Source organism: Peromyscus eremicus, chromosome 4 (assembly GCF_949786415.1).
Source record: "Peromyscus eremicus chromosome 4, PerEre_H2_v1, whole genome shotgun sequence".
NCBI lineage: Eukaryota > Metazoa > Chordata > Mammalia > Rodentia > Cricetidae > Peromyscus > Peromyscus eremicus.
This window is the reverse complement of record NC_081419.1, coordinates 93,424,647-93,438,443: the sequence shown is the minus strand read 5'-3', so window position 1 is coordinate 93,438,443 and position 13,797 is coordinate 93,424,647. Positions and strand designations below refer to the sequence as shown.

Below are 13,797 nucleotides of genomic sequence, written 5' to 3'. Positions count from 1 at the left end.
GGTTATGCAGCACTATGACACCCAGCTTCCAAGTGGGTGCTGGGGATCTGAACTCCTGTCCTCATGCCTGCATGGCAGGCACTTTACCACTGCAATGTTATAAAGAAGGGGGTGGTGGGGTGAAGAGACGACTCAGAAGGTAAGAGCACTCACTGGCTGCTCTTTTAGGGGACCTAGGTTCAGTTCCCAGCACCCACAGTCATCTGTTAACTCCAATTCCAGGGAATTCAATGCCCTTTTCTGACCTCCATGGCACCAGGCATACATATATGTTGCACAGACATATATATGCAAGCAAAACACCCATACACATTTAAAAAAAAAAAAAAGGTAATCCGGATGACACTGTAACAATGTTTCATTAGATCATAAAAAAAAAAAAAGTCCATGAGATCCTAGACTTCTGAACTTAAAGAACCTGCAATTTGGGTCATTAAAACAACAGGTAGCACACGTTTGTACTTCCAGCCCAAAGTCTTTTGACATTTTAAGCTGCTACTCTAGAATGACTTTAGGGAAAAGCACTTGAGAAATGTGCACTAAATATGGAGACCCTTTCATCCTCACAGACTGTTCAATTTTGTAAACTAAAATTTCTACATCTACTACTTAAGGAAAGCCCAGCGTCTCTGCTCCTACCCTAACAGGATGAGAACCCTAGCTCATGAGGATCAGTTCATAAGCTGGGTGGTGTTTATTCTTGTTTTGGTAATTCTGGGGAGGCAGCCCACAGAAGCTATACCCACACTCTTACTTCACCTGGAGAAAGTATTGTTGAAGACTCTTTGTTTTGTTTTTGGAGACTAAGTCTTCCTACATAGCACAGTTGAACTCAAACTGGTAATCCTCCTGAGTGTTGGTATTATAGGTATAATATAAAACTGTATATTCTGAAATAAAATATTATGTGAGTGAATAGTGACTTGTATAGGTGAATTTACTTTCTAAACCATTACATTTCAATACCTAGATCACCATCTAGAAAGAAATTGTAATTTTATCTTAAATCTGAAGTTTCAGGCATTTCTAGTTTTAAATGCCTAAGAAAATTAAGTCAGTTTAAAAGAATTCAAAACAGTCCACAATGTTCAATTTTTTTTTAAGTTAGCTGAGCTAAAAATTCATCCATTTTCTATGCAGACAGTATTAAGAGTCAATAATGTATATTGTTCCAATGGTTCTTGTGACAAGAAATGGCACAAACATACATATAGTACTTTCATTTATGTCTCAGTTAGGAAAATGGCCTCAATCTACCTTTTCCAAACAGTGTCTGGCACTCTGGACTCCTCAACGGAAATAGGAGATGGTTCAGAGAAAAAGACTGAGCTACCAGGGTCACATGAGTCAGAGTAGCTAGGTCTATTTTTGCCTCCAGATGTGGGTTTCTAATGTGCAACAGAGCCAAACTCTGGACTCCCAGGGGAGGTGGCTGACTGGAGCAAAAACTACCTAAATGTGAAACCCAAGCGGGAAAGAACTATGAAGTCACCTGGCTTCCTCATCCTTCCGCTCTTTCTCCGCCTGAGTCTGAGCCCAGGAGCTGCCTCTCATCTGCTGCATATGATGCTCACCAGTTTATGTGGAGGACAAAAACAAGGGTAAAAAACTGAAGAAATTTAAATGTTGATTTACAAAGAGGCTAAACCTGAATGTGAAAAGAACGTTGGTTGTTTTTCCAACAATTTCCAAAAGATGACAAAGCTGCTCCCCTCATGAGGCTCACTCAATGAGATCTATGACACCAAAGGAAAACAAGCAATAATGCAATATGTGATCCTTTAGGGGAACTAAAATATGACACCTAAAAATACGCTTCTGAGGCCAGCGAAATGGTTCAGTAAGGGCACTTGCTGCCAGGCTTGACAACCTGAGTTCAATCTCAAGAACCTACATGATGAGGAGAGAACCAACTTCTGAAAGTTGTCCTCTGACCTCTCTACATGCTATGACTTGTGCGTGCCCACATGAATGCACACACAAAATTCATAAAAACTTTTAAGAAGCAGATTTTTGGCTGAAGGAGTACTCAGTGGTGAGACACAGACTGTCACATGCAATGCTCTTTGATCAGTCTCTAGCATCAGAGTGGGAAGCATCACCTGTATTTCTACACCCAAAAATAAAGACTTAAAATCTGACAACTTTTGGGAGGACTCAAAGGGTTCCAATAATCGAAGATTTTTTTTTAACCCCTGTAGATCACATTTGCAATATTTTACATTAAAATCTATAAATCAGATATTCCTACATTTTTTTGCCATAAGCACATATAGTTAAATATTTGTGCAATACTTATACTCCTAAAATACAGACTCTAATAAAGTACAAATGAAGATAGTCAAGACTTTGGCCATTGAGCTAGAGACTGCTTACCTATCCCTTCAAAACCTTGACTGAGACGGAGGTTATTGACAGTGTTCCACAGTAAATGGAGTGAGGGAGAAACAGGGCAGAATTAGCCAGGCAGCAGTGGCACACGCCTCTAATCCCAGCACTTGGGAGGCAGAGCCAGGTGGATTTCTGTGAGTTCGAGGCCAGCCTGGTCTACAGAGCGAGATCCAGGACAGGAACCAAAACTACACAGAGAAACCCTGTCCCAAAAAAACCAAAACAACAACAACAATAACAAAAAAAAAAAAAAAAAGAAAAAGAAAAAGAAAGAAAGAAAGCAACAGGACAGAACTGATGTTCTGATGTTTTCTTCCTTGAGGATTTGTTTTGGGGATTGAGGCAGTAGTGAAGGGAAGCTCTGTTGATAACTTTCGAGTCCAAATGATCTCTAAGACCCTCTCAGCATTATGAGACTTTATATGAACTGGGTGTTTTATCAGGATGGCTCTCTGTATTTGTTATTCTAGATACTAACAGCCACAAAAGAGATATCTGAGAAGGCATGATTTCTGAACTTCGGTGTTGTTTACTTTTTTCCCTAAAGATTAAAAGGATTAGAGGAATTGAAGAGTAAATGCAAGCTTATGATAGTGTAAAGCCCCTCCATGGTCTGCATCTGAACTCTGAGTACAGAGGCCAGAACATCTCCCAGTGAGAGCTACTCATGAACTACCAGGGAAAGGAGCAGGATTGGTCTGTCAGTCAGGACTCTCATACATACTGACATCCAGCTGCTCTCCTAAGCAAACTGTATATAAGCCTCACATAACACCAGGCAAGTGACTATATAATTACATAGCAAAGAAAGCCCAAACTAAAGGCTAGAGGGAAGACATTTCCTTTTTTTGTTTGTTTGTTTTTTTGTTTTACGAGACAGGGTTTCTCTGTGTAGCTTTGTGCCTTTCCTGGAACTCACTCTGTAGCCCAGGCTGGCTTCAAACTCAGAGATCTGCCTGCCTCTGCCTCCCGAGTGCTGGGACTAAAGGTATGCGCCACCATCGTCCAGCATGGGAAGACATTTCTTATTTAATAAAACAGACTACAGGCTGACTCTCACTGAGGTATCAGCTTAACGGGCAGCAGTTAGATAACAAATCGGAAGTTGTGTATTATAGCACCCCATATCATCCTGAGGGTGCGTGGATGTTACAAGCAGCCTGGGACCCATTTCCTTCTAAACAGTCCAAGGATGGGATGGAACACAGGATGAAGTGGTTGTTTCAGACTTGGCTAGCCTCGAGATACTGAGCACTGTGAATATTCCGGAGGCAGGAGAACAAAGACACTTCAAGACTTCAGACAGCATCTCTAAGAGGCAGCAATACCTACATGCCCAGGTCTTGGGACCCAGAGAAGAAACCACTCTGGCTCTTTGAGCTAATTGTTTTTTATTTGTCCCCTTGAGCCAGGGACTCACGTAGCCCAGACTGGCCTCAAATACACTATAGAGCCAAGAATGAGCTTGAATGTCTGGTCCTCTGCCTCATCTCCCAGCACAGAGATTATAGGCATGGGTCTCCATGCTGGTACTGAAATTTTTTATGTGAAACAAAAACATTTCAAGTAAATAGTGTTCAAGAATAATAGCTAGGCTAGTAACAAACAGTGCTGGAACTGGGTCAAAAGAACTGGAAAAGAGCTAAGCCTTTAACCTGAGACTGTTTTCTTATCTGTAAAATACAAATAACACATTGACTTGACTGCTTACTATGCGTAACATGAGACTAAAAGGAGACAGAATAAGAAAGGTGGTTTCAATCTCATTATAAACCATGTTCTAGCTGTGTGTAGAGCTCAGTGGGCAGAGTGCCAACTTAGCACACAGGGAGCCCTGGTTTTGATCTCCAGCAGATCCTAACTGGAGACATGAAGATCAGAGGTTCAACTCAGACTGGAGAGATGGCTCATCCGTTAAGAGTACACACTAGCCGGGTGGTGATGGCACATGCCTTGAATCCCAGCACTCAGGAGGCAGGGACAGGTGGATGTCTGAGTTCAAGGCCAGCCTGGACTATAGAGCGAGTTCCAGGACAGCCAAGGCTACACAGAAACCCTGTACAAACTGCTCTTACACTCGTATCGGGTGGTCCACTGTTCTCTGTTAAGTCCAGTTCCAATGTCTCTAGCTTCTACCAGTACTGCACTCACATGCATAACACACACACACACACACACACACACACACACACACACACACACACACCAATTTTTTTTTAAAGTTTAAGTTCGGGCCTGGAGAGATGGCTCAGTGGTTAAGAGCACTAACTGCTCTTCCAGAGGACCTGGGTTCAAGTCCCAGCACCCACATGGCAGCTCACAACTGCCTGTAACTCCAAGAGCTGACACCCTCACACAGTCTATGTACATGCAGCAAAACACCAATGCAAATAAAATAAAAATAAATACATTATAAAAAAAAAAAGTTTAAGTTCATTTCTGGCTACAGAGTGAGTTTGAAGTCAACCACAGACATATTAGAACCTGGCTCAGAAAACAAAAAACAAACAAACAAACAACAACAAAAACAACAGCAGAGAGTGGTGGTGCCCGAATTTAATCCCAGCATTCAGGAGGCAGAGGCAGACAGGCTTCTGTGAATTTGAGGCCATCCTGGTCTACACGGCAAGTTCAAGGACAGTCAGAGAGACCCTGTCTCCAAAACAAAACAAAACAAAATCCTGTTCTACATAAATGAAATACACTATTTTATGTTGGGAAAAGAAAATCAGAACTTCCATTGAAGCTGTTTTTCTCTCTCCTTCCTTCCTTTTTTAAAAAAATTTTCTTCTTTTTTGAGATTTTTTTTTTTAAAGACTTACTTATTTTATGTATGAGTGCTCTATCCGCATGTACACCTTTATGCCAGAAGGCTAGAGACGGTTGTGAGCCACCACGTGGTTGCTGGGAACTGAACTCAGGTCCTCTGGAAGAGCAGGCAGTGCTCTTAACCACTGAGCCATCTCTCCAGCCCCTTTCCCTCCTTTCTCGTGCTGAAGTCAAAGCAATTGCCAGAGGGCTTCTATATTCACCGGTACAGATCCTGAGAGTGGGATTTGAGCTAGCCGGACTCCTGCAGCTGCCTGCCGCCTCCAGGCCCCCCCCAAAGACAGAAAGGAGTCAAACAGTAAATGCAGCTTATACCCAACAACAAAGGAGGCGAGTGCAGTGGCTCAGGCTAAAGGTGTTTGTTGCTCACCTGACAAACTTGAGTTTGACCCCTAGAACCCACATGGTGAACGGAAGCTGTCCTATGACTTCCATAAGGTATGCTGTGGCATGTGGACACACACACACTAAACAAACTAAACAAACAGATAAACATCATAATCTTTAAGAGAACATGAAGACTAGCTTAGCTTTCTCTTATTTCTATTGTATAATTAATCAATGTACAAAAGGTACAATTGTATTTTATAATCTGGTAATCACATAACTTACTAAAAGCATAAAGAATCCTTGCACTAAATCAGAAAAAAATTATAGTCTAGTTATAGAGACAAAATCACAAGTGGAACAGAAGTGATATAGAGCCATAAAAAATATAATTAAAACTGTTTGGCAGGAAGCAATGAAGGTCTTTATTGGACACATATACTAATTATTATCTATATGGTAAAACAAGAACAAAATGCTCTCAGCCATTTTTATTCAAAATTAAAAGTTGTATCTTGGGGTTGGGGATTTAGCTCAGTGGTAGAGCGCTTGCCTAGCAAGCACAAGGCCCTGGGTTCGGTCCTCAGCTCCGGGAGGGGGGGTATTGTATCTTTTTCAAAGCATTCTACTCTTTTGTAGTTGAGATAGGCTCTCTCTATGCATCCCAATCTGGCCTTGAACTCTTGACCCTCATGCCTTAGCATCCTGAATGCTGGGATTCTGTGTATGCACCATACACCTTGTTCTTTTCATTTTCTTCTACTAATACATGCATTAGAGACACCCAGAGACTACAGAGTGTAAGTAGTGGCATAACTAGGTCCAAGTGAAAAGCTTGAAAAACCAGGTTGGTTAAGAGAAAGAGAAGGCAGGAGCTTGAGGGGGTGAAACAGATAAACAGCAAGAAGAGGTGGGTCCGAAGAGGGGTATGGGCACAAACACCACTCCAAAAGACCGCTGCAAGTTCTGGGAGAGAAGATACAGCGGTGGCAGACGCTGAGCTGCAGAGCGGGGCCAAACGCTGACTTCTCCAAAATGCTGGAGACATGACACCTTCAAAACAGTAACCCTCTCTAGGATGTCCAAATGCTGGTAATCCCAGCACCTGGAGGCGGAAGGAGAAGGATCACAAGTTCAAAGTCATTCTCTGCTACATACCAAATTTGGGGCCAGCCTGAACTATATGAGACCCTGCTTCAACAACTAATTAATCAATAACAATTTACAAGTCAAACATTAATAATTATTGTTCAGGCAGAAATTTCTGCTATTTCTTTACTTTGTTTAAATGTAGCTAATATTCAGTTCTGAACCAAAAAAAAAAAAAAAAAAAAGATTTTTTTTTTCCAGGCATTCAAAGAACTTTACTGAGGACAAGGAAGAATTCACATTTCCTTCTTATCTAGTTGGTAGTTGTTTCTAAAAAAGGATTCTGAATGTGTCTCACATAGAATTCATGAACTTTTGATTTTGTTATATTTTTAAGATTTATTTATTTTTATTTTATGTGTATTAGTATTTTTCCTGTGTGTATGTATGTGTACCACGTGAATGCCTGGTACCCATGGATGTCAGGAGAGAGCATCAAAAATCTCCTAGAACTGGAGTTAGGGACGTAAGCAAACTGACATGTGGGTGCTGGGAACCAAACCCAGATCCTCTGCAAGGGCAGCAAGTGTATCCCCCTGTCCCCATAAGGTTTCTCTGTGTAGCTTTGGCTGTCCTGAAACTCACTCTGTAGACCAGGCTGGCCTTGAACTCACAGAGATCCACCTGCCTTTCACTCCCCTTCCCAGTGCTGAGATTAAAGGTGTCCACCATCACCACCCAGCTTTAGCAAGTGCTCTTAAGCACTGGGCCAGGACCTCAAGCATGGCAAGCATGCACTCTGTGAGCTACACCCTCAGCCCAGCATTATGACCTTCAGCCACTGAAGTCTTTCCAGTTTCTGAGGCTTGGTCCATATGAAACAGAAAGAGCCTTGCTTATTTTTATGTGTGTCACAAGAATCATTTACCCCAAATAACACATCAGTATATTTACTAAACCTAAGGTTTCCCCTTTAAAAAATACTACACATAAAATATCCACTTATTCCCTCACTTGTTGGATCTTACACTTACTGTCTAGTATATATATTCTTCTAAATGGGAAACTGTCATGGAGTTTTCTCCAATCCCCCTGCCCCCTATATCGATTAAGTAGCTATTATCTTGCTCTAAAATCAGAGAGCTTTTCTCCTTGTGACAAACTACTCATTAACTTCTCCACCTGGCCCCTGCAAGACAGGGTCTCATGTAGCTAGACAGGCCTTGAACTTGATCTGTAGATAAAAATGTCCTGAACTGATCATGTTGCCTCCACCTCCCAAGTGCTGGATCAGGGTTGTGCCCCCTGCCTGGCTCCCATTCACCTTCTAAATGAGCTGTTCCTGGTTTGCAGCTCAGTGAGTAAAGGCACATGCTACCAAGCCTGATGACCCGAGTTCAATTCCTGAAACCCACATGGAGGAAATAAAGAACCGACTCCTCCTGTAAGCTGTCCTCTGACCTCTACATGTGCATCATGGTAAGGGTGCCCACACCCATACGCTACCACTCACTCGCACACAGAACAGTGAATAAAAATTTAAAAGGTTAAAATTAACTGTTCTCATCAATTTTCTGTCCTAGAAAACCTAAGGGGACCAAAAAATATCAGTGTATATTCATGACTAAGGACAACAGCAACCAGGTACAGTGGCTCACACTTACAATCCCAGCACTTGGGAGATGGAGGCAGGAGGATGCTGCATACTGAGACCCTGTCTCAGACCAATGAACAAAGAAACATAAAGACAAAGGAGTATATTTGAAAGAATTCCAGCAAAGCTTCTGGTACATGTATGTTCCAGCTGACTGAGGATGGCCACTTCAACAACCAAAAAATTTTAAAAGGCTGATTTGTAAGTAGCAAAGATGTAAAAATCAAAGCAGAAATAATATAACACAGTACTGTTTTCCCCCCAGGCATATGCATGGATGGATATTCACTACGGCAGAAAAAAAGACAATAAGCCCCTATCACAAATCTCGTATTTCATGGATTCTTCAGGAATCCCCTAACCAACCTAGTTCTGGATCATGGCACTACCACTGAGTCCTCTAGTGCCAAAGTAGTAGAATGAAAAATGGGGAAAAGAAAACCAAACAAAACCCTCTATGTTACCTTCCAACTGTCCAAAGTAGTAAAACATTTGCTCTAACTCTGAAGTGCTCTGTACTAGGCTAGATGAAAAGATGATCGTTCAGCTCACACAGGAGTTGCTATTCCCTGTCAGACGGGGCTACAATAAGCTTGTGGGCCTGCGGGCAGCAGCAGGAGTTAACTTTGTACAGGGTGCTGGAGAGATGGCTAAGGGGTTAAGAACGCTTGGCTTCTCTTACAGAGTGCTGGTGCTCATTCCTAGCACCCACATCAGGCAGTTCATAACTACCTGTAACTCCAGCTTAAGGGGATCTAATGCCCTCTTCTGGACCCTTCAGGCACTTGCACTCTCTTGCACATACCCATATATAGATATACAATTAAAAATAAACCTTGAAAAGAATAGCCTTAGAGGGGAAAAAGCTACTCCCAACTCCTTCCCACGGGAGACAGGGCACAACCTAACAAGAAAGCTTTTCCTCCCTGAAGTACACTAACCCTGAGGAGTGGCAGGACGCAGAGTGACGGCTTGGTTTTTGTTTGGGTGTTTCTTCTTCGAGACAGGATCTTGATATACAGTCCTAGCTAGTTTCATATTCAAGATGCTTGGCTAAGGTAAAGAACCCAGGACATTGGACCTATTCTAACACAGCTGTGAGCTCTACTGCTGTGGAGCTAACATACTCTACCTTTCTAGCAGAAGCAGTCAGGAAGGATGGGGGGGTTGTGGTGGTACAAGCCTCTAACCCAAAACATTTAGGAGGTAGAGATAGGAGGCTCAGGAGGTTAAGGCCAGCCACAGCTACAAAGTGAGTTCCTGGCCAATCAAGGCTACAGAGGAAGACCCCATCTCAAAACAAATACTAACTGTACTGTTTATGCATTAAAAAAAAAAAAAAAAAAAAAAAGCTCAAAATCAAATTAGTTCATAGGCCTCACAAATTTTTTAATAGGTCATGTAATTTTATTGAGGCAAATTACAGTCCCTACACTGGAAAAAGAATAAACATTTACTACCTTTTACTGTGAGAAGCAAGTTTAGGCTTACTGAATTATTTAAGACTAAAAGAATATTACTACAATCAATCAGAATGCAAACATTCTCAATTTACATACAACGGGAACTGGTAAATACTGTTCAGATGTTAATTAAACATCATTTTATTAAATAAACATTCTTAAATCTGTTGAAAATATTCTCCTAGACTGTAGAACAAGAGATTGAACAGAGGGCAATGTCTCTCTCCAGGAAATAACTAAGGTGAAAAGTTCTTTAAGTCAAATGAGAAACCTACCCTGCCCATCTTCCACCCATGGTCTGGGTCTCTCAGGGCTTTGCTTCTGTCGTTGGACACTTGAGAAAACTGCCCTGGTTTAGACAATGAACAGCTGTTTGATTTGTAATCAATCTTCCCAAAGAAAGCTTTGTGTCTCACAGTATTGACCAATAAAATAAATATGGCATCTATGTTTTTTCTGTATTACCTTTCTCCTGAGACTGGTATAACCCAAGCTGGCCTTGAACTCTTGATCCTACTACTTCAACTTTCTGAATGCTGAGATTATAGGCATGTGCCACATGCCTGACTTAGAATTTGTTTTCTAACATAAAAGTGGCATTTAAAAGATGACTTTTTTTTTCTTTTCTTTTTTTTTTTTTTGGTTTTTCGAGACAGGGTTTCTCTGTGTAGCTTTGCGCCCCTTTCCTGGGACTCACTTGGTAGTCCAGGCTGGCCTCGAACTCACAGAGATCCGCCTGGCTCTGCCTCCCGAGTGCTGGGATTAAAGGCGTGCGCCACCACCGCCCGGCTAAAAGATGACTTTTTTAAAAAGGTAACTTATGTTTGGGCCTTCCACAATACAAAATGGCCACCATGTAAGGCGTATAATTCAAAGCTTTGCTCATACAATTTATTTTCCCTACTAAGTTCTTGTAGGTCTTGGGTTATAGGTCTTAGTTTAAGGAAGCAAGGTTATCAGGCATCATCAAGTCAGGAATCTTCATCGAATGCTTGCCAATCACACAGGCCTAGCTCCTCCACACCCACCTCATCGTCACTGTCCGACGTCTCTGAGTCTGACGAGGCTGCAGGCTGACTCACAGGAGGCTCCTTCTCCTCAGAGTCACTGCGCTTCCGCTTTGCCAGGGACAAGAGCTCCTAATTGGGCAGAAACAGTCACATCAGTCGTGCTCAATAGAAAAGTGCCTGCCTTGATCACTTCATGCCTATGCTTTCAACTGAGTACACATCCATGAGCACTGGGCATATGAGCAGACACAGACAGAAGACCAGTATTCATGGTACAAAACCAAAGCTTCACCATCTGCCCCCTCTTGAGGGAATGAAACAAATAGGAAATGGAACTGCAGCTACTTCAGACTTTCAGATTCCTCTCTACACGGCTGAATACTAACACCGATAATGAATAGTCAGAGCTATGTTTGCAAAGGTAATCTGCTTCGTGTTCAAAGGGCAGACAGCCAATACTCCAAGGATCTTTTATTGTAGTTCATGGTAAATTTAGCATTTGTGGCTATTCTATCTAATAAGCTTACCAACTATAAGTTTCTGAGATCATTTTATATTTTGAAAATGTAAATCAGAAAAAAAGGAGGTATCTCCTATCCAGGGTCACACAATAAGAAGTAAATGTGATGGCCAGAATTCTGTTATGACAATACCAACACTCCCGTTCACTATCTCTACCCTGTCCTGGTGGTTTAAATACAAGAGTGGTGGTGGTGGCTGTCCACTGTCACATGGTTTCCCATTACTTCTCCCACATTCTCTGTCCGCTTATTCAAAAACATGGCAAAGGGTCACTCGCTCTACTCTCCGCAGTAACAATACCCGCTGATGATTAAGACTGTTCTTACTCGATGCCAGGCACTTTTCTCAGCATCTGACACTTGCTCTTCACAACAACCCACAATATGCATTATCACATTATTTAAAGAGAGAGAAGCACCCGGAGGCCTGGTGAGATGGCTCAGTGCTTGCTTCAAAAGTCTGATGACCTGAGTTTGGTCCTCAGAACCCGCACTAAAGTGGAAGGGAAGAACAGACTCCAAGAAGCTGTCCTCTGGCTTCTGCACACGTCAGCCCATACACTCGCATCACACACCCATGTACATCATACATACACACAACTTTACACACACATTTTTTTAAAATCTATTTTTATTTTATGTGCATTGATGTTTTCCCTGCATGCATGTCTGTCTGTGTGAGGGTGTTGGATCCACTGGAACAGGAGTTACAGAGAGTTGTAAGCTACCATGCAGGTGATAGGAATTGCACCCAGGACCTCTGGTAGAGCAGCCAGTGCTCTCAACTACTAAGGCACCTCTCTAGCACTTACATAGACATTTTTAAAAGCAGCATGTGGAGCAGAAGAGGTTAAACAACGTTTCTAAGCTGTATAATATACTTAGTAACAGCTAGTACATGACAGTACAGGACTCGAACCTGGCCATAGAATCCTGGCTCCTAACACAGTCATGCTTTACTAGTCGAAACCTCTTCCTACTGTGCCAAAGAAAGTGCAGTTAATCGATACTGGCAGTAGATCCTTGACGAGTGGTGTGCCATCCCCGAGAAGTGGAGTGCAGGGCGGCCTGCAGAGCAGAAGACTGGTATAAAGCTTGTTTCCCTCTGCCCGTCTCCTTCTATTTTAGGAGCACTGTCCTTCCTTGCCAGGATGAGAAAATGACCTCCTGAGATTAACAGCTGACATGCTTCTTCTTCAGAAGCAGTCATGAGATGTCTGTCACTCTTCTTACGTCACTGGAGAATGATTATACCATATTCTGAAAAGGCTACAAGTCACAAGGACATCCCTCTTTTGACCAGAAGTAACTCCTATACCAAATGCATAGTCTACTATGACGATATTTATGCTTAATGGTTTAAAAATAATAGCTGGGTGTGGTGATGCACACCTTTAGTCCCAGCACTCAGGAGGCAGAGGTAGGCAGATCTCTATGAGATCGAGGCCAACCTGGTATACAAAGTAAGTTCCAAGGCAGTTAGGGTTACACAGAGAAACCCTGTCTTTAAAAAAAAAAAAAAAAAAAAAAAAAAAAAACCAACCAACCAAACAACAACAAAACACGCACACACACCACACACACCCCAAGATATCATTCAAATAGATGGCTCTAAGAAATTAGTAAATACATATGTTTAACACTACCAAAATCAAGATACAGAACCCCAGCATCCCTCCAAATTTCTTCTTCCTTTCCCAGCAACCATGGTCATGTTTTCCATCCCTACAGGTTTGCCCATTTAGAGACTGTTACAAGAACAGAATCACATGGTCTACAGCCTCTTTTGAGTGTGGCTTCTTACTTTTCATTGTATTTTTTTTTTTTTTTTTTTTTTTTGGTTTTTCGAGACAGGGTTTCTCTGTGTAGCTTTGCGCCTTTCCTGGAACTTGCTTTGGATACCAGGCTGGCCTCGAACTCAGAGATCCGCCTGGCTCTGCCTCCCGAGTGCTGGGACTAAAGGCGTGCGCCACCAATTATTATTTTTTTGTGGCAGCAAGTATCTTTAAGTGCCCAGCCATTTCACTGGCGTGAATATGGCTTCTTTCATTTAGCATTACACATCTGACATTCATCCATGTTGCAACATGTAACAGTAGTCTCTCCTTTTTAAAAAAGATTTTAAGCCGGGTACGGTGGCGCACGCCTTTAATCCCAGCACTCGGGAGACAGAGCCAGGCGGATCTCTGTGAGTTCGAGGCCAGCCTGGGCTACCAAGTGAGTTCCAGAAGAGGCGCAAAGCTACACAGAGAAACCCTGTCTCGAGAAAAAAAAAAAAAATTAGATTTTATATATATATGTATGTATGTATGTATGTATGAATGAGTGTTTTGCCTGCATGTATGTATGCCAAATGGGTGCCTAAGGAGATCAAAAGAGGACACTGGATTCCCTTGAACTGGAGTTACAGATAACTAGATAGTTACAGATACCATGTAGGTACTGGGAACAGAATCTAGGTCCTCTGCAAGAGCAACAAATGCTCTTAATCACTGAGCCATCTCTCCAGCCCC

General features: G+C 42.2%; 1 protein-coding gene across 1 annotated transcript in view; it reads right to left on the bottom strand.

Annotated features, from left to right (window-relative positions):
- Rtf1 (RTF1 homolog, Paf1/RNA polymerase II complex component) overlaps positions 1-13,797 on the bottom strand; it is a 60,677-nt gene that overhangs the window by 35,771 nt on the left and 11,109 nt on the right. Inside the window, exon 2 of the mRNA XM_059261168.1 lies at positions 10,782-10,892. Within this exon, the coding sequence (XP_059117151.1) occupies positions 10,782-10,892 (111 nt within the window). The remainder of the gene's footprint in view (positions 1-10,781; positions 10,893-13,797) is intronic.